At 47.4% G+C, this 24,851-nt stretch overlaps 10 protein-coding genes across 10 annotated transcripts; 4 read left to right on the top strand and 6 right to left on the bottom strand.

The window, feature by feature from the left end:
- Window positions 1-3: 3 nt before the first annotated feature.
- F5891DRAFT_1212338 (tRNA synthetases class II (A)-domain-containing protein) lies at window positions 4-775 on the top strand (the record flags this gene model as incomplete). The annotated part of the gene is made up of 4 exons (XM_041369217.1): window positions 4-19; window positions 76-361; window positions 404-423; window positions 488-775. Exons 1-4 carry the CDS (start codon window positions 17-19, stop codon window positions 773-775), a joined length of 597 nt encoding a protein of 198 aa, XP_041229064.1. The 5' UTR covers window positions 4-16.
- Window positions 776-1,859: 1,084 nt separating this feature from the next.
- F5891DRAFT_947416 (NAD(P)-binding protein) lies at window positions 1,860-3,056 on the bottom strand (the record flags this gene model as incomplete). The annotated part of the gene is made up of 7 exons (XM_041374742.1): window positions 1,860-1,997; window positions 2,058-2,107; window positions 2,233-2,301; window positions 2,355-2,447; window positions 2,500-2,613; window positions 2,671-2,716; window positions 2,772-3,056. The coding sequence occupies 7 exons, from the start codon at window positions 3,054-3,056 to the stop codon at window positions 1,860-1,862; spliced, it is 795 nt and encodes a 264-aa protein (XP_041229063.1).
- Window positions 3,057-3,849: 793 nt separating this feature from the next.
- Window positions 3,850-6,030, bottom strand: F5891DRAFT_104081 (P-loop containing nucleoside triphosphate hydrolase protein). Its single transcript, XM_041362036.1, has 8 exons — window positions 5,959-6,030; window positions 5,877-5,909; window positions 5,720-5,796; window positions 5,339-5,660; window positions 5,040-5,278; window positions 4,790-4,982; window positions 4,608-4,729; window positions 3,850-4,554 (listed from the first exon to the last, which is right to left on the bottom strand). Exons 1-8 carry the CDS (start codon window positions 5,969-5,971, stop codon window positions 3,931-3,933), a joined length of 1,623 nt encoding a protein of 540 aa, XP_041229062.1. The 5' UTR covers window positions 5,972-6,030; the 3' UTR covers window positions 3,850-3,930.
- A 2,914-nt stretch (window positions 6,031-8,944) lies between these two features.
- F5891DRAFT_1019722 (uncharacterized protein) lies at window positions 8,945-9,953 on the bottom strand. The gene is made up of 4 exons (XM_041361100.1): window positions 9,578-9,953; window positions 9,354-9,529; window positions 9,237-9,300; window positions 8,945-9,185 (listed from the first exon to the last, which is right to left on the bottom strand). The coding sequence occupies exons 1-4, from the start codon at window positions 9,713-9,715 to the stop codon at window positions 9,123-9,125; spliced, it is 441 nt and encodes a 146-aa protein (XP_041229061.1). The 5' UTR covers window positions 9,716-9,953; the 3' UTR covers window positions 8,945-9,122.
- A 154-nt stretch (window positions 9,954-10,107) lies between these two features.
- On the bottom strand, window positions 10,108-11,974 carry F5891DRAFT_1019720 (nucleotidase HAL2). The gene is made up of 5 exons (XM_041361099.1): window positions 11,666-11,974; window positions 11,336-11,611; window positions 11,087-11,286; window positions 10,778-11,032; window positions 10,108-10,716 (listed from the first exon to the last, which is right to left on the bottom strand). The coding sequence occupies exons 1-5, from the start codon at window positions 11,892-11,894 to the stop codon at window positions 10,504-10,506; spliced, it is 1,173 nt and encodes a 390-aa protein (XP_041229060.1). The 5' UTR covers window positions 11,895-11,974; the 3' UTR covers window positions 10,108-10,503.
- Window positions 11,975-14,184: 2,210 nt separating this feature from the next.
- Window positions 14,185-14,473, top strand: F5891DRAFT_1019717 (uncharacterized protein). The gene has a single exon (XM_041361098.1). The coding sequence runs from the start codon at window positions 14,191-14,193 to the stop codon at window positions 14,407-14,409; it is 219 nt and encodes a 72-aa protein (XP_041229059.1). The 5' UTR covers window positions 14,185-14,190; the 3' UTR covers window positions 14,410-14,473.
- A 1,117-nt stretch (window positions 14,474-15,590) lies between these two features.
- On the top strand, window positions 15,591-17,693 carry F5891DRAFT_1185626 (amidase signature domain-containing protein; the record flags this gene model as incomplete). Its single annotated transcript, XM_041366570.1, has 10 exons — window positions 15,591-16,019; window positions 16,076-16,184; window positions 16,236-16,306; window positions 16,355-16,449; window positions 16,501-16,599; window positions 16,649-16,967; window positions 17,019-17,156; window positions 17,209-17,336; window positions 17,390-17,526; window positions 17,578-17,693. The coding sequence occupies 10 exons, from the start codon at window positions 15,591-15,593 to the stop codon at window positions 17,691-17,693; spliced, it is 1,641 nt and encodes a 546-aa protein (XP_041229058.1).
- Window positions 17,694-17,786: 93 nt separating this feature from the next.
- On the top strand, window positions 17,787-20,328 carry F5891DRAFT_1212289 (amidase signature domain-containing protein). Its single transcript, XM_041369216.1, has 10 exons — window positions 17,787-18,486; window positions 18,545-18,653; window positions 18,705-18,775; window positions 18,824-18,918; window positions 18,970-19,068; window positions 19,117-19,435; window positions 19,487-19,624; window positions 19,673-19,800; window positions 19,852-19,988; window positions 20,040-20,328. Exons 1-10 carry the CDS (start codon window positions 18,052-18,054, stop codon window positions 20,153-20,155), a joined length of 1,647 nt encoding a protein of 548 aa, XP_041229057.1. The 5' UTR covers window positions 17,787-18,051; the 3' UTR covers window positions 20,156-20,328.
- On the bottom strand, window positions 20,328-21,259 carry F5891DRAFT_103946 (uncharacterized protein). The gene is made up of 2 exons (XM_041361946.1): window positions 21,160-21,259; window positions 20,328-21,108 (listed from the first exon to the last, which is right to left on the bottom strand). Exon 2 carries the CDS (start codon window positions 21,047-21,049, stop codon window positions 20,501-20,503), a length of 549 nt encoding a protein of 182 aa, XP_041229056.1. The 5' UTR covers window positions 21,050-21,108; window positions 21,160-21,259; the 3' UTR covers window positions 20,328-20,500.
- Window positions 21,260-21,593: 334 nt separating this feature from the next.
- Window positions 21,594-24,381, bottom strand: F5891DRAFT_1019705 (carbohydrate esterase family 4 protein). The gene is made up of 10 exons (XM_041361097.1): window positions 24,013-24,381; window positions 23,311-23,618; window positions 23,174-23,264; window positions 23,034-23,117; window positions 22,959-22,979; window positions 22,844-22,899; window positions 22,701-22,748; window positions 22,471-22,653; window positions 22,245-22,416; window positions 21,594-22,196 (listed from the first exon to the last, which is right to left on the bottom strand). The coding sequence occupies exons 1-10, from the start codon at window positions 24,137-24,139 to the stop codon at window positions 22,003-22,005; spliced, it is 1,284 nt and encodes a 427-aa protein (XP_041229055.1). The 5' UTR covers window positions 24,140-24,381; the 3' UTR covers window positions 21,594-22,002.
- Window positions 24,382-24,851: the final 470 nt, after the last annotated feature.

Below are 24,851 nucleotides of genomic sequence, written 5' to 3'. Positions count from 1 at the left end.
GCCCTTTGTGGAGACCATGGTTAGTGAAGCACATCTATCGCATCCACTCACCCTAATTTATACCTTGGACACTAGGGTGATGCCTTCCCTGAGCTTACAAAGAAGCAAGGCGACATCAAAGAGATCCTTGACGAGGAGGAAGAGTCATTCTCACGTACCCTTGATCGGGGCGAGAAGCTCTTTGACCAATACGCGACACGTACGAAAGATCTGGGTGTCAATGAGCTCAATGGTGCAGACGTATGGCGGCTGTATGACACGTACGGGTTCCACGTCGACCTCACACGGCTCATGGCGGCGGGGAACTCATCTCATCATCATCTGGTATACCGGCGGATGCAAACTTTGGCGTGCTCGAATCGTATTCGGGCATCATAATCCATCTATCTCGCCCGGCTTGTAGTGCGATTGGATGGTTCCTTGGTGCGTTCGTTTCTCTCCTAATTTCGTGTTCCACTGTGACCTAACTAACCACTACACGAATTAGGTCCATACTCTCCAGCTTTCCCGCCTACCCGCATGCACGAGCGCAATCGAGGCTGACACATATTACCCGCGACTGAGGTTCGGCCCTCCTCCCTTTCATCCGGTTCCGCACAATCTTCTCGAGTTTCGAAAGCATACTCATCAATGCAATCAATGTTTGCGCATGGCTTCGTTCCAGGGGAACTTCTTCGTCTGCTCTACTGACCTTCCCGCGGTGCCCACCAATCAGTCTTACGCCGTTGAGATCCAGATCGAGTATACTCTTACGCAACCATTTGTAGTTATGTAGACTACAGTTTTACACACAACGTGTCACGGGGAGCAGCGTATTTCTACATATCTGCGATTCGATGCTCGCCCGAGCTCTGTCTCTTGACTATGTCACACACCTCGTCACACTTGAACTAGCACAACGCCACGCTACCGTGTCTCTAGTACAGTTCCCTTAGATTTGTAATAAATAAAAATGAGAATGCCCAACAATATTGACACGAGTCGCATATCTTCTCTTATGGGCCGTGATACTACAATGCAACATTTGTTTTACCAACTCCTCGCTATTCTAATCTCGAGGATCAATGCTAAAGTTGTTTGCTACGATAATGCCTTATATAGCCTTGTAATTCAAGACATGATAGGGGAAAATGTGAACGCTCGACAACCTCGACATGATTAACCTACTATCCCGTCCAGGTTATGATGGTGTAATGTCACAACGTAGTCATGACTTGTAATGTTCATATATATATGATGACCAAGGCTAGTGCTGCTTTTCATCATAAAGTCATGAATAGTTTTTTATTGAAAATTTTAATTATGACAAGTGAGCATGGCTAACATAGTGGACCCAAATTCAACACGATTCCCTGATGGCTGTCATGTTGCTGTGTTGTACCCTTGTCATGAGTGCCTGAAGGTACTCTAATTTCGTAGATGTATATACCTATGTATCAAGAAGTCAAATTTATCGGCGTATAAATGGTGATATATGGCAGAAACAGAATTATTTCTTTTTGTAGTTATCACGGGTACAATATCACGGACTCATGAGTTCACTGATGGCAGTGCGAGTCACTTGATGACAATGCAACATGAATGCAGCACTGGAGGACTACTTTACTTGCAAGGTTTCGGAGATGGAACATCAAGAGCGAACGAGACGTGTGCGCTTTCTGGATCCTCCGCTACTTCTATTTGCTTGTCCTGACGAGGGATAATTTTCTTAAGAGAGCATAAAGATACCTTGCCTAGGTCATATGGGCGTAAGAAGGGTGAAGATATAGTCATACAAACAAGTTTATTCTCTACAAGGACTCGAATGTAGTTTGCAAACAATGTTTCTCGCGGGCCACAAGCACATTGAAAGTACATGATCAGTCCATCCATGATCCCCCGTCAACTGTGATAGTCTGTCCAGTGATATAGGCAGAGTCTTTGCTTGCGAGAAACGACACCGCGTTCGCAATGTCTTCCGGCGTTCCAATCCGCCGCAGTGCCACACTCGTTTCATACTGTAAAGCAATTGAAGGGATCAAGAAACCTTACCTCAAGAGAGAAATACTAATACGTACACTTTGTATGAACGTCTTGCTATCAGGAAATCCTACCTGTTTTGCGAATTCTTCGGAAGAGCTTCGCACTGGATACCACGTCAGCGTCAGGATGCAAAAACTAACAAAGAAAATGGGTAGTGGATGGGGGTAGAGAGACGAAGGTGGCAGAAGAAATAGCATGGAGTAAACATACGGAGATGCGTTTCAACTGGCCCAGGAGCGTAGGCGTTCACGGTAATGCCGTGTGATCCCAGTTCACTCGCTATAACGCAAGAAGGTGAGATCAGACGGAGTAATAAAACGTCTTGAATTCACCGAGCGCCTGTGTAAATGATCGAATGGCAGATTTCGATGCACTGTAAATACTGTTGAACGGCATCCCTTTCCTCCCTGCTACAGACGACGCGCCTATAGCAACGGTATTATCATCTAAAACAAAGGAACAAAGGACCGTACATACTGATGATCCTCCCGCCACGCCCCTGCTTGATCATAGTTTGCGCTGCAGCACGCAAGCAAAGGAACGTCCCGCGCACATTGGTATTGAATATCTCATCAAAATCGACGAGGGTAGCTATTGGGACTCATATGACGACATCACGAAAACGAATCAAAGACGTGATTGGCTTACAATCAACCAAAGGTTTCACAACGATTCGTCCGGCATTCGCTACCATCTAGAATACTATTTGTCAGGCAGTTTGATAGGCTGACGGCGTACAAGACACGCACGACATCCAAATTATTGAACTCTTGTTCCGTAGCCTGTACCATGCGCTGGACCTCCTCCTCTTGTGATATATCACACTCCAAGACAAGACATCGCCTCCCTTTCGCCCTTACCTTATCCGCGACGCCGTCGAGGGTCGTGCGTTGTGATTTCAAGTCTGCGATGGCAATATCTAGTCCGTCCTCTGCGAGGCGCAGGGCAATAGCGCGTCCAATGCCATGGGCTGCGCCGGTAATGAGTGCGGTGTGGGGCTGGTCTGCCTGTGCTGGAGTAGCGGAATCGGCCATGATTCAAACGTCAGGCCTGACCTTTACTTATACTTGGATATGCTGCGGAGGGGCAAAGATGTGTCAGTGATTACTGCCGAATTGATATTCAAGTGACCTGTGGTTCATGATTCAACTTGTGCCAGTGGGCCCAAGAGCTTCTATACCGGAGAACAAAGACAAGTTCCAAAGAGGAGCATTCATTCCTTCCTCGATAGTAAGCGAGACATATCAAAATGATCAGAAGAATCAGTGTTACGAACCCTGACGCAGACGCCGCGCTGAGACCGGACCAATTGTCATATGATGCGCAAGGACCCTGCAGTGACGAAATCCGCAATCAGACGAATTGGGGGTACAAAAACGCGTCCTCCGCATCAATTTCAAAGCGGGAAAAATTCAACACCTCGTAGGAACGCGCAGCGTACTGCTCTGCTCTGCGAATATTGGTTCAGCCGCAAACCCTGAACCTTGGAGTTGTTGCGGAGGTAATGACGGCACAATGACTGCAAAATTTAGTTTGACTGTTTATTATCATCATAACATAATAATATGCATTATGTGATTTATTTGTCTTGTTGCCGTAGTGTGCGATATGCTTATCTGGCACCACTGAAGTACTTACTTTCTGTGGGTTCTTCCGTCCGTTGGCTTTGCCTACGGAGTTGCAATTGGCATGCATTTTGTGACCAAATGCAAACTAGAATGACCGGCAACATAACAGACTGAACATAGTTTAGTTTACATCGGCAACAGTCATCGCAACAAGTAGCTCACAGCGAAACTTGATACAGCGATTTTTGGCTAGCGGCTCTGGTGGATATCACTTCCCGGAGCCAGAGTTGACATTGCACAAAACCAAATGCCATGATATGCAGATAAAAAGAACAGTGGTTTATTCCCGCACATCAGCAATAAATGTTTCCTGCAGCCCATCAACTTCCATCCTCGACTCGCCCTTGGTCAACTTGTTAGCAGCCCTTCGTGCGCGCTTGCGGTCCTGTTTCAGAGACCGCCTATTCATCGCGCGACTCTGGCTCCGCACAGCTGCTTCTTCGTATGCAGAGAGGTCCTTCGCGCGACGGAATCGCTTCGGTATGCGCAGTTGTACTGAAGAGTCGGTAGCTCCTGCATGTGTGACCAACGAGGGCGAACGAATACGCTTGCGGGATGACGGGATTGATAGTGCGGACGCAGTCATGCCATCATCGACTATCATGCCAGATTCCCGTGCAGCAATGTCATTGTTGACTTCGCTGTCATCCATAGCTACCTGCTCCTGCATCGGTGCATTTTCATTGAACGCGCCGGCGTCTGCTGTGCAAAACAAACCTGCAAGCTCAAACGGTCTGGAGAATGAATCGAGGATTTGTGACTGCCCGACGGTTTCTGCGCCTGTTGTGGCAGAAGGCATCGACGATGGATGAATGGTGGGCGGGACAGAGAAATAGGGGATTTTTTGGTGATTCCAGTCCATGAGAACGTGACGTGCGGCTGAAAGTAGATCAGGGGTACCTCCCTGCAGATGTAATAGTTGTGTAAAGTGTCAGATCTCACAAAAATAAAGCTGACCTTGAGCAGGCGTCCGCTGTTGAGCGCAAGCATGGTGAGAAACTCCAGCGTGCTTGAGAACTGGAGAAGATTGTATAGTTTTCGGAGTGTCTCATGTTCTGTCCGCGCGAGGATTTCTTCCACTGAAACAGTGCGATTAGCAATCCATCCATCAGCAACTGAGTTTATACCAAGAAACGCACCGACAGCGATGGGATCTTCTATATCCTCAACTTTGAGGACATTTCGTAGGAGAATGCTGCCCTTTTGACTACAGTCACCTGATTCGTCTTCATCAAAAACTACACCAGGTGAATCGACGATCTTAATTCCTCGCTCCAGCTGCACGGATTGAAGGTCCTTCGTGTGACCTGGCTGTGCAGCCACTGCACAGGCCTGAACTCACATAACATGTAAGACATTCAGTACGAGCAGTAGCAAATAGATCGAGACCTTTGATCGCTTCAAAGAATTGATGAGGCTGCTTTTACCGACGTTTGGAAACCCAACAACACCGACTGTGATACTCTGTGAACTAGGTTTGAATGCTTTAAGAAGGCGCATAAGTCCGGGTGCCGTCGTAGAGCTGAGATGAGAACGTTGATTGGAGGAAGCAGAACGGAATGGGAGTGTCGGCGTGGAATGTCGCAAGTATCGTAGCCACTGTTGAGCATTCTCTTTTGAAACCAAATCTTCGTCCACAGCGCACGGTGAGGAAGAGTGCAAAAACCAAATGAAACCAAGATTCATACCGATTTTATTCAACACAAACACGAGCTTCTTCCCTTCACTTTCTCTCCGTCTTACCTCTTCTTCGACCAGTCGACTCCTACATCCCTCCGGATCGCGAGCGTCGAGCACAAGAATGACGATGTCACTTTCATCGATTACTTTGTGTAGCATACGGACGTAGTGGCGACGAATTTGCTCCTTTGTCTTCTGTGAGGAGCCCGCATAAGATGCGGTATCCTGGTCTACGGCCGCCTGGGTTTCTGAAGCGAGAGCTGCTAGTGAAGACAGGGTAGGTTCAGTAGCCATATAGGCATCTGGATCATCAGGCTGGGGAATCGCAGGCTACGAGGGGTAGCAGCTCAAGATGAAGTAGTAATAGTTAAGACTCGAATGCAACGTACAGAACTAGATTTCCGCTTCTCCGCAATCCGAACCTTTAGTTGAGGAAGCCTTGGTATTCCAGGGTCTTTCTTGAGCTCTGATGCGCAAAATTTGGGGATCGATCATCAGTGCTTGTTCTTTCTGTAATGGGTTGAATAAATGAGAATGGGGACTAACTGGATTTTTGCGGTACTGACGATTTCTGGGATTCTATAGACCATCAGATGAGAAAAACATGAGCGTGGAGTGCTTTGCGTACTGTTCCTGCCCATGATAGTCGCGAATGAGAGTTTGGTATAATTCGCAAAATTCAGATGATATTTCACTGAACAAAACAAAACAAAAATAAAAGATAAACACTTTCAAAAAATATACATATAGAAAACGAACAACTACACACAACATTCTCTCTTTTCACATGTGGATTCTAGTCTTTCTATGCATAACTGTTTCTAATGTTGCATTTGCAGTCCAAACCTGTGTATAGTTATTAGTCACTGTGAGCGCTCAACGCACTGACCAGTGACTAGTGATTATCCAAACCATACTTCAAATCGCCCGTAGAATCACACTCCTTCAAGTTCTGCAACCACCCCTGGCTGCCCACACTTGAAACCGCACCATCACATCGGTCGGCAGTTTCACTTTATTGCATCAAGGTAGCGGTAGCGCTTATGCAGGCTGGCTCTTCTTGCGCATGTATGGCATGCATTATACGTGCCTCAGAAGAACCAATCGCGCATCCTGATCCAACCACACATACTCAACTTCTTGACATGCCACTGACACACTCCATGGACGCCTCGCAGATTATTCTTCCACAACGTCGACGTGACATTCCTGTCTCCACACCTCGCTGCGGAGTTATTTTCTAGCGATTCCATGGTACGCGCTCCACATTGTGAAGAACTTGCCTGTAATTGCCACACTGGATACCTCAAGACACCGCTGATGATTCAGGGATAGCCTTTATCCATGGAGATATTGGCAAGTTATTCGATCAAATTAAGCTTTAAAATAAACTTTTCAGACAGAAGACCCAGCACAGTTGTCTTGTCAACTGGCTTGGGATGCTGTGGCGATATAAAGTCTGGACACCCGGCAATGCTGTGAACCTAATCCGGGTGCACATCAAGCATCGCTTCCTCCATACACGGCTACGAGTCCACTGGGCAGTCTATATCTTGATAGGATCATCAAACCAGCACTGGTAAACATTTGAAAGACGCAACAGGCTGTGTGTCATGTTGTTGCAGATGGATAAGTGATCCAAACTGTATCATGGGCATCAAAGATACAGCTGATTGCGCAGTGCTGAAGATGCCAGGACCCTGCTGACTATCATCTGTATGTACCTCTGAAGGTGAGTACAGAAGGTGTGACATCTAATGACACGATCTAGAATAGCGCGCTACGCTCATGAGGAGCCCCTGACACGAAGTTCACTGGAGTGGTGTGTAACCTGAACTCCTTCACCTTTGTCTCAGAATTAAAACCCTGATGTCATATGAAAAAGAAGCAAGTATTCTAAATCTCGGGTATGCTTAGGCGGGTCTGCCATAAACACTGGCTCCGTGTACCTATTGATCACCGGCACGCAGAATGATGAGAATTTAACATTTACATTGAATCACCGACCTCTTTTGTCACCATGCGCCCACTGAATTTTGATGATTCCCTGCGAATAACATTCAAGACCTTCACCATCCTTCACGTCGCTCAGGCTAAACGTAGTCAAGATGTGCATTGTTCAGACAGTAATATTAATCGCTGCGTGCGGTCGTATCATCATGTGGGGTTCCGATTGGAATCGACTCTTTTGTGGTCGTGGTTGTTTAGTATGCGGCAGATAGGATATTGTTACGGACTAACGTCATTAGACGATCGACTATTATAAAGGTGTAGCTCAAAGAACCTGTCTGAGTTCGAATACAATACATGGGTAACAAGATCATATACTATCGTACCAGCGCCTTCACTGACCTTGCCGCCTCCATCAAGTAATCACCCCGCGTCGAACCCGAGATTCGGAATAGGGACAAGGGGCTATGTTATGATCCTTCATCTGCACCGCAGCCTATTGTTCATTCATTTCTGAGTCAGGCCGACACACGATGCAAGTACCAATGGACAGTGTTGGTCCGATCATCCGTCAACAGCGCCTATATCAACTGCTATGTAAGTAGACCCTGCAGTTCACGAAAGCATCGATACTTACCTGTGAGTGATCCCCGGACGTTTTCAGGCTCCAAAACAGCGAAGCATCTGAGTGCGGTGATATCCTGGATGTAGTACATGTGCGTCTGTTAGATAAGACGTAATAAACTCAGCTAATGGAAGACAGACACATATGTTCCGTATCCAGTTGGTCTGATGCTCCAAGGACACACCTCGTGCCCACAGGTGAGTGCAGCGCTTCTTTTTTGCACAGTGTTGACAGTGGCATATGAGTTTTGCGCGAAATTTCTGATGTTGTACTTGTCGTAATGCCCACTGAGTTTTTCAAGGACCCACTGTAGAATGTTATTTATTTATTTTATGTTCCTCCGTGACATGATCCATGGGTTGAACGTACTGCGGCATTCTCTGCCCGACCATCGTTGCTTGTTACCAGGGCAGCAGTTTTGGGGCCTTGTACAACGACAAAGTCATTTGTACTAGCATTCCGAAGAGTGTAAGTCCCAGTTTTAAGGTTGCCTGGAATCATCATCGTCGCGAAGGTGAGTGCACAAATGAACGAGTTGTGTTTCTCGAAATGGGACAGTGTGTAGAACTTTTGATGGCAAACCTTGCATTTACCAGGCCATTCTTATAGTCATCAGAGTCAAGACACATGGTCCGAATTCCCCGATGATAATCATGGTAGTGTCGAGACAGTATATGAAATAGTACCACGGGTTAATTTTGCTCCCAGATTCCCAAGTTCAGTGGACTTCGTCACGGTATGAACTCCGCATGCACAACGGACGGGCATGCGGCAGATTTAAGTGGCCTCAAGGCACATAATCATTCATTCGCGAAGGCGAAGATGCAGAATTGGGGTGGCGCCAAGTTGGCATCACAGGCATGATGTTCGGACTCTTGCCGGGGATGCCATCATATAGTAAATGAACACAGCCATAGTATGGGTGTTGTTCCACTTCTGAACAGTGGTCCGGATACATAAAAGCCGGCAGTCGAGTGGGACACCAGAAAAAAATAGAAGTGACCGGCTTACCCATCGCAAGCACAGCTTTAGATGCATGGCATGATGAGTTTTTTCATGAAATTTTAATGAACCATTTAGAACACAGAAAACAGTACTACCTACACAAAAATTCTGCTGAGATCTGGCTGGACGTGACCCTGAACTATGACACCTCGCACTCCACTCTGGCACCCCAGGCCCAGTGTCACCACCCACCCAATTCCCAGCTTTCATCCTTAGGCAGATATCTTGACAAATTCCCAGTATACATGATGCTGTGGATTGTTGGTTAGTATAGCCTGCAACAACTGATGAGCATGAGGCCGCAAGTCAAGTTTAGATAAGCTTACATTTGTACCATCCCTTGTCTTTACGATGGTCCAATAGAGAGAGGGATCTGACTGAGGTGAAATGCTAGGTACCTTGCGTGTTTGAGAAACCGCGTCAATGATGACTACGTCACTCACAGATAGAAGTCACCAAAACCGCTGGCGGCGGGACGAATGAGCCATGGGTATGATTCTGTCCCAGAAGTGATTCCAGCGCCCGCGGTGGGAGACTCTCCCGTCTGAGCAAAAGTGTTCTGCAGGAAACTTCTGACATGATACGTGTCTTCAAGTCCTGCCAGCTTGTCCAAAACCCACTGTCAAAGAAAAGTTAGCATATAGAGGCCAACTCTATGAAGGCTCACTGCAAGGTGTTCAAAGTGACTATCTTGGAGGACAATCAAAGTCGAAGTTCTCTTGATGTCCTTGAGAGCAACGTATTGTCCGGTAGCTATATGCCTGATGTTATATGTCGCAGTCTGAAGAGTGGCCTGATCAATCATTTTTGCCAGAAAGCATAGAATATACGGTGAGCCGAAAGAGCTGAGGTAAATAACAGGTGAATTAGCGCTGTCTCGGTGTGATTGTCGCGGCCGACCATGAGGCAAGAAGCATTCTCAGATATAGCGCTCGTATCAAGCGCCCAAGCTAGGTGTTCGTAGGAATGCTCCGCGGCAGCGAAGCGGCAAAACGGAAGCTGCCAGGAAGTACTGAGGACATTGTGAAGCGCCAGGACCTGACAGAATCATCGCCGCTCTTAACGTGTTCACACGCCCCTTAATTAGTCAGAACTCTCATGCTCAACTCGTACTGACTTCGACTCGAGTACAGTTAGATCAAATGGGCATATGTGGCGTAATCTTAGACGCTCAGTCGAGTCTCAGAAGCTTAAGATAGACGCTTCACCATCATTCCCCGTACTAATAAGTACGTAGTATAATACGACAATGACTAGCCAGGAGGCCGAGCTGATCAACTGGTCGAAACTGGCGCTGAGTACTGTGTTGATTCGCCAAGCATACACAACACCGCCATAGGGAATGCAAACAGAAATTTCCAATAGAATGTCTTAATTCGTCCGTGGGAGGCAATATTTGATGAGGGGGCACTAATGGTCGCCTTCCAGTTTGATGTCCAGAAGGTGACTGAGGAAATAATAGCGCCCTCAGCTAACGTACGGCTTGACACTTGATTTCCAATAGTTATCCGATTGGCAACCCTAGGAGGTATCCAGGGAACCATGTGTTATACCAGCGTCTGATAGAAGTAGCACCTCGTCTAAAGGGCACTCTTAAAGTGTAGGATTCGTCTTTTTAGGATCCTCCGCGAGTTGAGCCCGCTTGATAGCTGATACCACTCGCGCGTGGAGTTCTTCATCGACTGTGGCTACAAAGCCGTGATTCTCTCCCATTCCCCTCCCAAGTCCGAATTGGAGTGGAGCGCCCTCAGAATCTGTGATTTTGCCACCTGCCTCCTCAATGAGGATGCTTCCAGGGGCATGATCCTGCAAGTCAGGGTAACAGAATTATTAGCGCTACTAAATCATTGATTGTCAAATGACTTACCCAGATTCGCTCCTCGTAAGGCTGTTTACCGCCAATGGTAGGGGCCGGCATGCGAAGATACACCGCGCCCTCTCCTCTGGCAAGACAGCAATATTTGGCCTGGCTATCCATTCCCCATTCAGTAAGGTGGAGCTCGTCAGAAACCCGTCTAATCAATGGTATATTCGTGTGCTTCGACTCTTCTGATTGCAGGACATATGACTTCTCTGAAGAAAAGAAAGGGAGTTTAATCGCACTGGTGCCAGACAAGGTGTTCTGTTTGAGGAAATTAAGGGAATCATACATTTGGCATACAGAATTAGAGATTACCTGAAAGGCGCCTTGCCCTCGGACCGCAACGAAGATACAACCCTTTTCTTCATCAGGGCTTGCAGGGTGTATTTGTATATTCGGACATCCGATGACGCCCAGTACAACCTGGCTATTCACAATGAGAGACAAACAAACGGCATATTGGCCACCGCGCAAGAAGCCTTTCGTTCCATCGATAGGGTCAACTGTCCACATGCCTGAGTGCAGGTCAGAATACGGAATTAACGATATACAACATAGCCTCACGTTTATTTGGACCACCCGTATCGTTTCCTTCATCTATCGCCTTTAACAGGGCCTCTGAACTGTGCTCGTGTTGAGAACCTAAGCCCCATTGCGCTTTCTCCCCGTCGATGAGATCTTCCCGCAATGCATTGGTAGCCAAGGAGACCACTCGTTCCCGCAGTTTAGTATTTGATCCTTGCCGGAGGGCATCTGCACCCTCCTCGCCGACGATAGGATCTTCGGGGAATGCATTCCTCAAAACAGTATTGATAACCGCCTGTGCAGCATAATCTCCGACTTCATAAAATTGATTAGCTACGACCCTCAAACCTGAAAGACGGAAATTGATACCTGTCACTGGTGAATCGTCTTCCTTCTTGAGGGTATCCGTTCTGTCTCGGACTAATTGATTGAACACAGTGGAAGTCACGAGACATGCTCTCCGTACTGCTGCGATCGCAACGTGTTTCTCGACTGAGAATGCTTCAGGAGATGTAAGAGACATTGATAGTAGGCGTCTGGGGATGTCTCTGAAATGAGCCTGAGCGATCAGGTGCTTGCTAGCATGGTACAACAACATACCAAGCAGTCACCTGCCTGGGGTCATCATGAGATCGTGGGATCAATGATCCTAGTTTCAACTTTTGACTGTTTATTCAATTTCAGCTTCAACTTCGCAGACCGAGCTTGCATTGAATCTCTCTATCTTTTCTTCAAATCATGGAGCTTCGCGCAAAAGTCATGGCAGGGAATCTTTATTACTGACAGTACACTTTTCAATCTGTCCCGACATGTTAGTGGTTGCTTTGGGGTTTCCCAACGAGGTCGCATTTAGCCTTTCGTTCTCTATCATGAGCGCACAACTAGCTGGCGAGAGCTTCCACCTGGCATCAAGTGCTCTGGGAGCCTGGAACTAGTTCAAACTCAGGCTGCGCGTCTGTTCCGCACTGGCAGTACACGTTTTTCCGCCAATTTCCAAGCACCGATGCTTCTAGAGCCAATAATACCAATACTGATCGATCATTTTGCCTAGTGCACAGTAGGCGCCTACTTATACCCCACATGCCTATCTGTCGAAGGTGATGCTCACGAAGTGAGTCTATTATAAAGTTTAAGGGCTAAGCATCTATTTTCCTTTAGGCTGCCGGCATACTGTAGACCAACGAGGCCACCCGTCAGGATACGAGAAGTGGCATGGATTCGGTATAGCGTACTTGAAGGGTACGTTATCCCATGCGTGACTCCAAACGTTCTCCGGGTGTAATTACGCACTGGTCGCAATTTTGTTTTTGTGCCCTACAGTGACTCAAAAAGGAAATGCACAGCATGACTAATTTGACGAATTGTCGTCTCCCTCCTCCTCCTGCGCAGTTCATGTCACGATAGTAGGCTCTAGAGAAAGCTAGAAGTCCGTATGTACTAGAGTAGGAAAGGAAATGTAGTGTAATGTATCATCTGAAATGTAGTAAAGCAATTGATGTGAAAACCTCTGTGCAATTCATTTTTGACAGTTGCAGCACTGCGAAAACATTGAGCATACAGAGATCAAATCAAAAGATAATGCAACAAACCTTTCTAATATTTGGTATGACCCCCTTTAGCATTGAGAAGAGCCTCAACACGACGTGGCATGCTTTCATACAAGTTCTTGATGTAGTCCGTCTCGATGTTACCCCATTCCTCCACTAAAGCGGCCCATAGCTCTGTGAGATTGCGTGGTAAAGGGGTCCGAGTGCGCACTCGACGATTCAAATAGTCCCAAATGTTCTCGATGATGCTCATATCCGGGCTCTGTGCAGGCCAATCCAGCTTATCAATCTTCTTCTTCCGGAACCATTCTCCCGCCAATTTCGAAGTATGCTTCGGATCGTTGTCTTGCTGAAAATAGACGTTCTTTTTGTTGATGTCCAGGTCGCGGAAGGTCCCCAGCAAGTCATCATTGAGGATTTCGACATATAACTTGGCATCCATGTTGCCCTCGATGCGGGTAATGCGGCCCAATCCCTCTGCAGTTAGACACCCCCAAACGATGACATTTCCACCACCATGCTTCACAACCTTCTTTGTGTAGCGCTCATCAAACTCTTCCCCAGGCTTCCTCCAACACCACGAACGGCCGTCGGAGCCAAATAAATTGAATTTAGACTCGTCTGAGAAGACAACTGACATCCAGTCTTCTGCTGACCAATCAGCATGAGCTTTCGCCCATGCTAACCGCTTCTGTTTGTGAGCTTCTGTCAAAAGAGGCTTTGTACGGCGTACGTAGGCATTGAGGCCACATGCCCGAAGTCTCGTTCGGATGGTTTGAGCATTGATATCGGGGAAATACTTCTTTTGCAGGTCGGCAACATCATGTGCATGAGTGCGTGCCAGTGCCCGGACTGCGAAGCGAGCATCATTGGTCGTGAATTTGCGACGACGACCTGATTTAGGCTTGACATCATAGTAAGCTTCACTTTTAGCAAAGCGTTTCACGATGCGGCCAATTGTAGTGCGGTGGAGTTGAAACTTTTCAGCGAGGTCTCCATCAGACATGCCAGCAGCTTTGTCTCGGCAAATTCGAGCTTTCTTTGTAGGAGTTGTGTATTTTGTCATGGATGACTAGTGACAGCAAGGGTGTAGAATGAGTCTGCAAGTGGTGCAAGTGTGACGTTGTGCGGCAATGAGCCGACAAACACATTTTCTGTAAAGTCACACTAAACCTAAAAATGAAATGCACAGCATTCTCTTCACAAATATCTGGACAGCTCTCTCAGAAAGCCAAGTATCACAATAAAAGCATATGGTATTGAAAATATAGACCTAGTACACTACACTGCAACAAGTGGAACGACACAAAATGGTCTATTGCTCGAGTACGAGGAGGAATAGGAGAAATGTCGATGCTGTGCATTTCCTTTTTGAGTCACTGTATGTCGTCGGCGCTGCAGCTTAGGATCCGACATGATATTGGGTTACAGCCACCCTTCTGTACGCCTGGCATTACAGGCCACCTCGTCAGAGAGTGTTTATCAACGTCCAGCCTAGTACCTGACGCTATTTGGATAGGGCTTCACATGCCTTCGCCATGTTGGGATGCCATCTTTCGATTTTGACTAGTCTGCTTCAGTCACCCCGTTATCTCTCCTGGACCGAAGCTGGCTCGGCGCTTGAACCTGTACCTAATATTCACCCCATTTCCACCCTTGATGCATTGATGAGCTAATCGGAAAAGACCTTGATGCTCCTGACTCCTGAGTCGAGTCTATCATGCATTTCTTGCTGCCGTTGGGCAGCCACGCGGCTGGTTGCACCGGTAGTACGTCGGTCAAACCATATTTATGAGCCATTGAATTTCTGCACGAAAAAGAAGGAAGGGTTACTGCAAGCTAGCATTGATTTGTGGCGCTGCAAAGGCGTCCAGAACAAGTCAAAACTTTACGACAGATCTTTATGCCTCTGCGCGTCATTTCGTCTAGCGCGTATGCTAACCGGGAAATAGAATTTTTCATACATTCTCAGGGCGCGGTGACCATGAGCGATGCTTATGAAACAGAGGAATGTGTCCCCGATGTCAAAGCTAGCAGAAAGGAGCGCCTTGAGGACCGGCATTCCGTTGATGGCAAACGTTACCAGTAAGGTATTGCAACGTTATTGTCATAACAGGAAGCCAGCCCGATGCTGCATGACGCTAATTTGATCGATCTCCGAAACCTAAATTGAACGCAAGCTGCTGGTAACTCCGATTTTTGGCCCTCTGCTTGTGACGTAGGAAGGGTAACCTGACCTGTCGTGCGGTGGCCGGCCGCGCCCCCGGGCCTGTATGGTTAACGTTGCCAAAGTCCTTGTGCGTCCTGCTTCTTGCCCCCATCAGTAGCCACGGAATTCAGTATAATGATAGGCCCGCGGATGTACGGGAGCTCACATAACACAAAGTGACATATAATGGACGGCTACATGTTAATGGTGGTACCACCGGCAGGGTGACCACTTCAGTGCCAGGGGTCCCAGTGCAATGGCTGGAGTCCTTGTCCTTATGTTGGACACGCTCTCGATCTCTGTGTTGTCCATGCGCGCGTACTTCTACGCAACCAATTACTTCTATGCGTTGTATCAACCTTGTGACTCGCTTCTTTCTGGCATCCCTGTCATGGGATATATCATCTGCCCACAAAGAACTTCAGAAGACATGCATATATTTGGCGGACAGCTTATCTGAAGAGCTACTGCCATCGATCGTACATATATCGCAACCTCAATGCATTGACTTTGCTATTCCTTCTCCCCAGCCATAAGAATGTCCTTCAAAGAGAAAATCAAAGGCATAGGAGGTAATGCTTCATACGAAGCAAAGGCTCGCGTCTTACGAGAACAGCTTGAAGCTAAGCTTCCAGCCGGTCTCAAACTCCCCTCAGCAATTCTCGAGGACCCACCTCTTGATATCACTCGCATTGCTGAGACGTGTGGCTTGCTCACTGTCCAAGAGCTGGCTATCACTGAACTAGATGCGACCGCTGTGTGCCAAAAGATTGCTGCAGGCGAGCTGACAGCAGTCGAGGCTGTCACTGCCTTTGGAAAGCGCGCAGCTATCGCTCATCAGCTCACAGCTTGTCTTATGGACTTTTTCCTCGACGAAGGCATCAAACAAGCGCAGCAGCTGGACGAGTACTTCCACAAAGAAGGCAAGGTCATTGGGCCACTCCATGGACTGCCAATTTCAGTCAAAGTTAGTGCATCATTACTAACTTGCAATCATCTATCTTTATTTCTCGCCGTCCTCAGGGCCATTACGCACTCAAGGGGACAGTTGGGTGCGGAGGCTTTCTCGTGAATATGGAAACTTCGACGGAAGACTGCGATATGACAAGCATTCTGCGTTCATTGGGTGCAGGTATGTAATTGATCCATGCTTTAACATACTGTTGGTCAAGCATGTTCGTAGTATTCTATGTCAAGACGAATCAGCCACAGTCTGTGATGCACCTCGAATCTAAGTCTTCCTACGGTCGAGTGGTATGCCGTCTCTCGAGTATAAATTAGTTTTCGGCTCAAGTCTATTAGTTGAACCCCCACAATACGAACCTTACTGCAGGAGGATCTTCTGGTGGTGAATCAGCCCTTGTCGCCATGAAGGGCTCTTGTATGGGTATTGGCACGTAAGTCCGTTTCCTACACATATCATGGAAACTGATATATTATCCATGAAGCGATGGCGGAGGATCCATTCGATGCCCGTCCGCCCATTGTGGTATATACGGAATCCGTCCGTCCTCTCGGACGACACCCACCCATGGAAATCTTTGGTAGTAAGTATACCAAGCTCTGATAGAGTCACGTTGATAACCACCACCATAGTCAACATGGCCAGGACGGAGTCTTTCCTTCCACAGGTCCGATGTGTCGTTCAGCACGAGACATGCGACTTTTCCTCGAAGCTGTCCTTGGGGCCAATCCTTCACTTCGGGACCCAGATGCTTTACCTATTCCACTGAAAGTGCCAGATCTGACCCAGAAGAAACTGAGGGTAGGAATCATGATGCACGACGGGGTCGTGATGCCTCATCCTCCAACTATGCGAGCACTGAATTTGGTGAAAGAAAAGCTTGAGGCATCGTCAGAGGTTGAGGTAGTAGACTACATTCCGTATGACCACGACCGCGGATACAGCTTAATTGTGAGTCTGGTGGTCTGTTGGGTCTAGATAATGTAACTCATGTGTTTCTAGCGCGAGCTCTACTATGAGGATGGAGGAGCTACAGTCCGACATCTTCTAGAGGAAGGTGGAGAAGATATGCATCCGCTGACAGAATGGGTAATCAGTCCACCACATGTGAAGAATCATGATGCCGCGCAAATTTGGAAGGTGAGAGGTTCCGAGCTCGGCTGTCTATTGACACGGGCGCTGACCTTACTAGCTCCGTGATCAACGTGATGACTATCGGCGGGAGTACTCTGATCACTGGTGGTCCCAAAACGTCGACGTCGTCGTATGCCCACCTTTCCAAGGTACAGCTAGCCCCCACGACACTACAAAATATTGGAGGTTCGTAAAAATATATCGCAGGGCGCCAGAAAATCTGACAACTCATACATTAGCTACACCGCTATCTGGAATTTGCTAGACTACCCAGGGGCAGTCTTCCCGACAGGTCTCGTTGCTGACCCAACCGTTGACATATATCAGGAGTCACCTAGGCCGATGAGTGCGGCAGATGAATACAATATCTCTTTGTGTTAGTCGCGCTCTTGCAAATTGGATGGCATGCGCTGACTATTGCGTACAGATGATGCAGCGATATTCAAAAGAGCCCCAGTGTCGCTGCAGACCGTGAGCCGAAGATTCAATGATGGTTTGGTGCTGGCAGCACAGGATGTAATTGAACGGATCCTCCAGTCTTAGGGGTGTCATATTCATTACACTGAAAGCATCATACGAGTCTTTGAATCCTGTATGTATTTGTATCATTAAGGCACTGAAGGTCGTCTGAATCAGGATTGAGAGTCGTTGTCCGCATCATGGCATGTTGGATACTCGATCTGTGTTGTCCATGTGCGGTACGTAACCAAATGCTTCTATTCATCAACCTTGTGACTCGTTCCTCCCTGACATCCCTATCATGGGGCGTATCATCTACTCACAAAGAACTCCAGAAGACATGCATATTTTTGGCGAACAGCTTATCTGAAGAGCTGCTTCTCTCGATCGTACATATATCGCAACCTCGATGTATTAACTTTGCTATTTCTTCTTCCTAGTCATGAGAATGTCCTTCAAGGAGAAAATCAAAGGCATAGGTGGTAATGCTTCATACGAAGCAAAGGCTCGCGCCTTACGAGCACAGCTTGAAGCCAAGATTCCAGCCGGTCTCAAGCTCCCCTCAGCAATTCTCGAGGACCCACCTCTTGATGTCACTCGCATTCCTGAGATATGTGGCTTGCTCACTGTCCAAGAGTTGGCTATCACTGAACTAGATGCGACCGCTGTGTGCCAAAAGATTGCTGTAGGCGAGCTGACAGCAGTCGAAGCTGTCACTGCCTTTGGAAAGCGCGCAGCTATCGCTCATCAGCTCACAGCTTGTCTTACAGACTTCTTCCTCGACGAAGGCATTAGACAGGCGCAGCAGCTGGACGAGTACTTCCAAAAAGAAGGCAAGGTCATTGGGCCACTTCATGGATTACCAATTTCAATCAAAGTTAGTGCACCATACCGATTTGCAATTAGTATCTATCTTTGATTCCTGCCGTCCTCAGAGCCATTACCCACTCAAGGGGACAGTCGGGTGTGGAGGCTTTCTTGTGAATACAGAAACTTCGACAGAAGACTGCGATATGATAAGCATTCTGCGTTCATTGGGTGCAGGTATGTAATTGATCCATGCTTTAACATACTGTTGGTCAAGCATGTTCGTAGTATTCTATGTCAAGACGAATCAGCCACAGTCTGTGATGCACCTCGAGTCCAAGTCTTCCTGCGGTCGAGTGGTATGCCATCTCTTGAGTATAAGTTATTTTTCGGCTCAAGTCTATTAGTTGAACCCCCACAATACGAACCTTACTGCAGGAGGATCTTCTGGTGGTGAATCAGCCCTTATCGCCATGAAGGGCTCTTGCATAGGTCTTGGCACGTAAGTCCGTTTCCTACACATATCATGAAAACTAATAAATTACCAATGCAGTGATATCGGGGGATCCATTCGATGTCCGTCCGCTCATTGTGGTATATACGGAATCCGTCCGTCCTCTCGGACAACACCCATCCGTGGACTTCTGTGGTAGTAAGTATACCAAGCTCTGACATGGAATCGTGTTGATAACCTCCATAGTCAACATGGCCAGGACGGAGTTTTTGCTTCCTCAGGCCCGATGTGTCGCTCAGGACGAGACATGCGACTTTTCCTTGAAGCTGTCCTTGGGGCCAATCCTTCACTTCGGGACCCAGATGTTCTACCTATCCCACTGAAAGTGCCAGATCTGACCCAGAAGAAACTGCGTGTGGGAATCATGATGCACGACGGGGTCGTGATGCCTCATCCTCCAACTATCCGAGCACTGAATTTGGTGAAAGAAAAGCTTGAGGCATCGTCAGAGGTTGAGGTGGTAGACTACATTCCGTACGACCACGACCGTGGATACAACATAATTGTGAGTCTGGTGGTCTGTTGGGTCTATATAATGCAACTTATGTGTTTCTAGCGCGAGCTCTACTATGAGGATGGAGGAGCTACAGTCCGACGTATTCTAGAGGAGAGCGGAGAAGACATGCATCCGTTGACAGAATGGGTAATCAGTCCGCCACACGTGAAGAACCATGATGCCGCGCAAATTTGGAAGGTGAGAGGTTCCTATGTCGATAGTCGACATAGGTGTTGACCTTACCAGCTCCGTGATCAACGTGATGACTACCGACGGGAGTACTCTGATCACTGGTGGTCCCAAAATGTTGATGTCGTCGTATGCCCACCCTTCCAAGGTACAGCTAGCCGCCACGATACTGCAAAATATTGGGGGTGAGTAATAGTATTATCCCAGGACAGGCAATCTAACAGCTCATATATCAGCTACACGGCAATTTGGAATTTGCTAGATTACCCAGGGGCAATTTTCCCGACAGGTCTCGTCGCTGACCAAGCCGTTGACATATACCAGGAGTTACCTATCCCGATGAGTGCAGCGGATGAGTACAACATCTCCTTGTGTTAGTCGCGCTCTTACCAATTGGATGGCATGAACTGACTATTGCGTACAGATGATGCAGCGATATTCAAAGGAGCTCCAGTGTCGCTACAGACCGTGAGCCGAAGATTCAATGACGGATTGGTGCTGGCGGCACAGGATGTAATTGAACGCATCATCCAGTCTTAAGAGGTGTCGTCTTTATTACACTGGAAACATCATACAAGTCTTCGAATCCTGTATGTATTTGTATCATTACGACGCTAAAGGTTGTCCGAGTCAGGATTGTCTATGTCGAACACGTCTTATTGGTGTCGCTCAGTATCTCTTGCAGTGATTGTACCCAGAACGCACTTGTATAGATACTGGAGGAAGATACACGAGTCTGATCATATTGATAATTCCTATGATGCGGCAAGTACTAATATATAACTCTAAAATTACAGGATACTCTGGCTCAATGTAACCCCGACCACAAGTCCTTCAACAGTGCTGCCCACATTGCTTTCACTACTTATCATCAGAAGCCTCTTTCTAACGCCAGTCCTCAAAAAGAACCTCAACCGCCTCACCAGTAGCCTGAGGCGCAAGACTAGACAGTGTCGCAGGCGGCACAAATGGTTTGACAGCCGAAGCTAAGTCTGTTGCGGGGATTCCGAGAGCGGATGCAAGCTGACTGAAATGCCCCTCAAGTTCTCCCGTCACCTCCTGACCTCTCCGCTGGTTGTGATAGGATGTATCATGTTGCCTCCCAATTCGCCCAACAGACATTCCCCACCACCCGACTTCCTCTTTCCAGTGCTTGAGCTCCACAGCCGTGATATACGTATACCACACTGTGAAGAGAAGGGCTATTGTCACCAAAGCATATATGAAGGACCGCAAAGGCGCCCTATGTCCCGGTGGGGAGACAGGCGTTAACATATCTTTGGATCGTGAAGGCGGTAAGTCTGACTGGTTGACATGGTCAGGGCCTTCGGACAAAGAACCTGGCAAATCTTTCTCCTTGGCTAGAGATGTGGGCGTTTCATACGATGTTTTGGAGGAGGAACGGTCCTGTTTAGATCTTTTTCTGGTGGACATCGCGATCCTACGATTTGCAGGGATATACACGTTTAAGGAGGGATGCGAGAGGTATTTTCCTGCGATCGCCGAGGTTAATGCGACACCAAGACCTTCTTGGACAAGCTTACCAAAATTTAACCTGAAGAGTAGTAATGGGAGTGCTGAAGATTCGAATATTGGGAGTTACTCGTTTTTAATAAAGAGGGATGCATGATGTCACCGTACTTTACAACTCCAACGTACAGCCACCTTCGATCCAGCCACAACTAATATTTGTACATGTTGAATTTTGAAGGACATCCTTCACGTGTTCTATTACTTAATCTATTGCACACTGACTTGTCAATGTCAAGGCATCCTAAGCCCCATTAGCATCTGCATGTGATGCATACTTAATCTTGGCACCCTTCATATATCGTTGCAAGGGCTACCTTGTTCTAATTAACACTCGGAGGTTCAGTCTACTTATTAACTTCGGGGTTGTAATCAAAAGACTAATACGTAGCACCTCATATCCCCGTAATCACCTCACTGCAGAGTCTCCACCATAACGCCAGCGCTCCGTTACGTCGTGACCTCGGTCGTAACATCTCTGTTCGTCAAGTATTGTAATTACATTGTTAAGAAACGTCCGTCTTGACACGTCCGTAGTGGCCCATTATATGAAACAGCAAAGCAACAGAAAAGTCCGGTAACATCAAATTAGAACAACAATCAAAAAAAGGTGATATCGGCAAAGTCCATCGGGTATATTAGATGATGGGCACAGGCTGTAACACCAATGTGTTGGCGCTACTTTTGTCGACAAGTGCGAAGTTCTAGTGAAGAGGGAGGAGAAATGTCAAGGTATGCTATGCGTGGAGAAGGTTGCAATGTTCAGGGATATAGCCAGTGTACGACCGGGAATCAAAGCATCGAGCATGCCGCAGGCGCAACCAAAGACAAGAGAAAACAGAAATGGGACGAGGATCCTACGCCAAGAGTTTCACTGAGAAGCCAACGAATGCTGCACCTGCGGCAAGTATTCCAAAACCGTCATATAAGGCTCTGCTCGCAGCACCAGTGGAATTGGTTTTCCCAGAAGATGATCCGGACCCTGTTGAACTGGAAGACCCCGCCGTGGCAGCTGGGACACCACCGGTGACTGTTGTCGTGCCGCTGATGTCTGGACAAGTGTTAATATAGATGTGACAAAAAATAGCATTGATCGTACATTGATCAAACGATGGTAGAGAGTAGTTAGTCTCGACGTATGGCTGAGTTTGATTTGTGGCAACACCCATGGGAACGAGGTACTTGAATGCAGCTTTCAGCTGAGTGTAGAACTTCATAGCCTCGGACATGGTAAAGTTGTTGAGCTCGTGTGTGAGCATGATAGTACCCGCCTGCAAGTAGTGTCAGTCCTTGATGGATGGCGATAAAACTAGGGAAGGCATTACGGTAGCGTAGGTGCCATTTTGTGCACGAGCAATGAGGGTCTCGTAATTCTGGTCGACATCAGCAACAGTAACGTTATTAAAGCCTTCACGCCAATCATTGGAGTCATACTGCCAAATGATCGTGCGCAAGCCCAGTGCATGGGCAATGGCCCGGACCCGATCGTCGACATCGCCGTAAGGAGGCTATGAATGCATTAGACAGTTGTACGCCTGACAGTAATTAGGCTTACCCTCCAGCACGTAGGCGTCACGCCGACCACCAACTTAATTGCTTCCATCTATAAGCTAAGGTCAATAAATTTCTGACTGTGCTCGATCAAGAATCTCACAGCTAAGAAGAGGCCATTAGAAAGGAAGGGAAGGGAATGATGCTAGACAACGTACTATAGTAAAATTCTGCAAAGACTTCTTCGTTGGTCAAAGTAGTCGCTATTTACACAATGACATGATCAACCACTTAAGTATGCTCGTTCCCACGTAGCACTTACTATATTTGTGCGACCAAGTGTCTGCGCCAGTATAACATCAATGCGCCATCACGAAAGGTGCGTGCAAAGACTCACGAACACAAATTTCATGACCATCAGCGAGAGCGCGCTGCGCCTCAAGAGGCCAGTCCATGACATTACTGCCGATGTAGAACATGGCTAAATTGTAATAAGGATACTTATAATAAAGCTGAAAACGAGCAAAACCGACGTACTAGCTTTTTGGTTATTTTGCGACAAGAAGTCGTAGAATGCATTGTGGGAGCAATTGGGTCCATCATCGAAACCATAACCTAGGGTATTAGGCTAGACAAAGTCAGTTACTGGATTACGATGAGATAGAAAGATATACCTCTGGAACGCCAGCCAGGTCCGGAGGTAATCCAGCCAATTTTGGAGTAGTGCATTGATCATACGTCCACCAGCAATCTGGATCAGACGAAGGGTACGTAAAGCCGCTGAAATCACCGGTGGAGGTGGAAGCAGGGCTGCCATTGGGCTGAATATTTGGGATCTGGCTCTGGATGGACTGGTACTTGGCTTGAGCATTGGTGTCATTGGGGAGAATGGTCGCGATTGTCCAGATAGGCGGGAACTGGTTGGCAGCGAGAGCAGCAGTAACAGGCGCGTAGGAATATGGGGCGCATTCCTGATTCGGATCTGAGTTAATGAGCAGTCAGCATGATCTCTTAACATGGCAATGGCAAAAATGCTGGTCGCGCAAGGAACATGAAGTACGTAATTGGGCCCAGAGTGTGTGGACACGAAAAGCAAGAGCTGTCGCTATGGTCATCATAGCCACATGGAAGGCCGAAGTATTCCTCGGCTCCCTCTTCTTTGGAGATAGATAGGTCGTATGATGATGTTGTATTCAAGTAAAAAGGGCATTTTCAAATTAAACAACGCACTCGAATGGAGCGGCGTCCACCACATTGCGTCAATGTGACGATTCAAAGGATGCGCAATGCGCCCAGCAATATATATGCATATCCATTCCGAACCATTTTGGCTTATGCCTGTAACTCGTATGCATGAATGATGTTTTGATTCTTACCAGTAATCTGCGCCTCGCCCTGTTCATTGGTGCGGTCCTGCGCACTGGCGGACAAAGTAAAGAGTGTGGTTGCAATGAGAGCAGAAGAGACTGCGGCCTGTGAAGCAAAGAGCGACGACCAACGCATGTTGGTTAGTTTAGGCGGTCGGAGAAAGAGAAAGAGATTGCGAGTTGGCAAAATTGGCAGAAGTTTAAAATTGGCGGGAAGTCGGAAGGGAGGATAATCTTTCTGCAGGAATGAAAACTCTGCTGGGAAATATATGCGCTGGTTAACTCCGTGTTACAGGAATAGTGGGAGGAGAAACAACACCGCGCTCGGAACAAAAGACACGCAGAAATCGGTATATATACCTGTTTGGCGACAGTCGTGCCGTTAACTGTAGGCAGCATGCATTTCGAAATGGCAGTATAGGATCCGGCTAAAAATAAACTATCCAAAATGACCAAGCTGGCTCATGGCCCTGAGATATTTCAGTATAGCCCTGTATCCAGCGCGCACTATGTCCAGGTTGAGTAATGGCTATACCGAACAGCGACTCAGTGACAGTACAAGGTACTGAGCGCCAAGGTAGAATTCGGATTCTTATAGATCACTATCCTTGAGGGAGTTCATGACAGCTGCTTGGCCGTCTATGAGGCCAACAAGTCGTTGACAAAGTCATAGAAAATCTTCAAACGATACGTCAAAACTTGACGTTCCAATAGAACTATCTTAACTGAGTTTCAAAAATACATGCTGCAACATTTTTAGCAGCGTTTTCGCTGAATTCAAATTGAGGCAAGTCAGAAAATACTTGCAAATCGGGCCACGCGGGGTGATTAGCAAATTGTGATTGGCT

This window comes from Suillus fuscotomentosus (genome assembly GCF_016647785.1).
Source record: "Suillus fuscotomentosus strain FC203 chromosome Unknown F5891scaffold_13, whole genome shotgun sequence".
Lineage (NCBI taxonomy): Eukaryota > Fungi > Basidiomycota > Agaricomycetes > Boletales > Suillaceae > Suillus > Suillus fuscotomentosus.
Note: the sequence above shows the minus strand (reverse complement) of the source record. Positions and strands in the feature narration are given on the sequence as shown.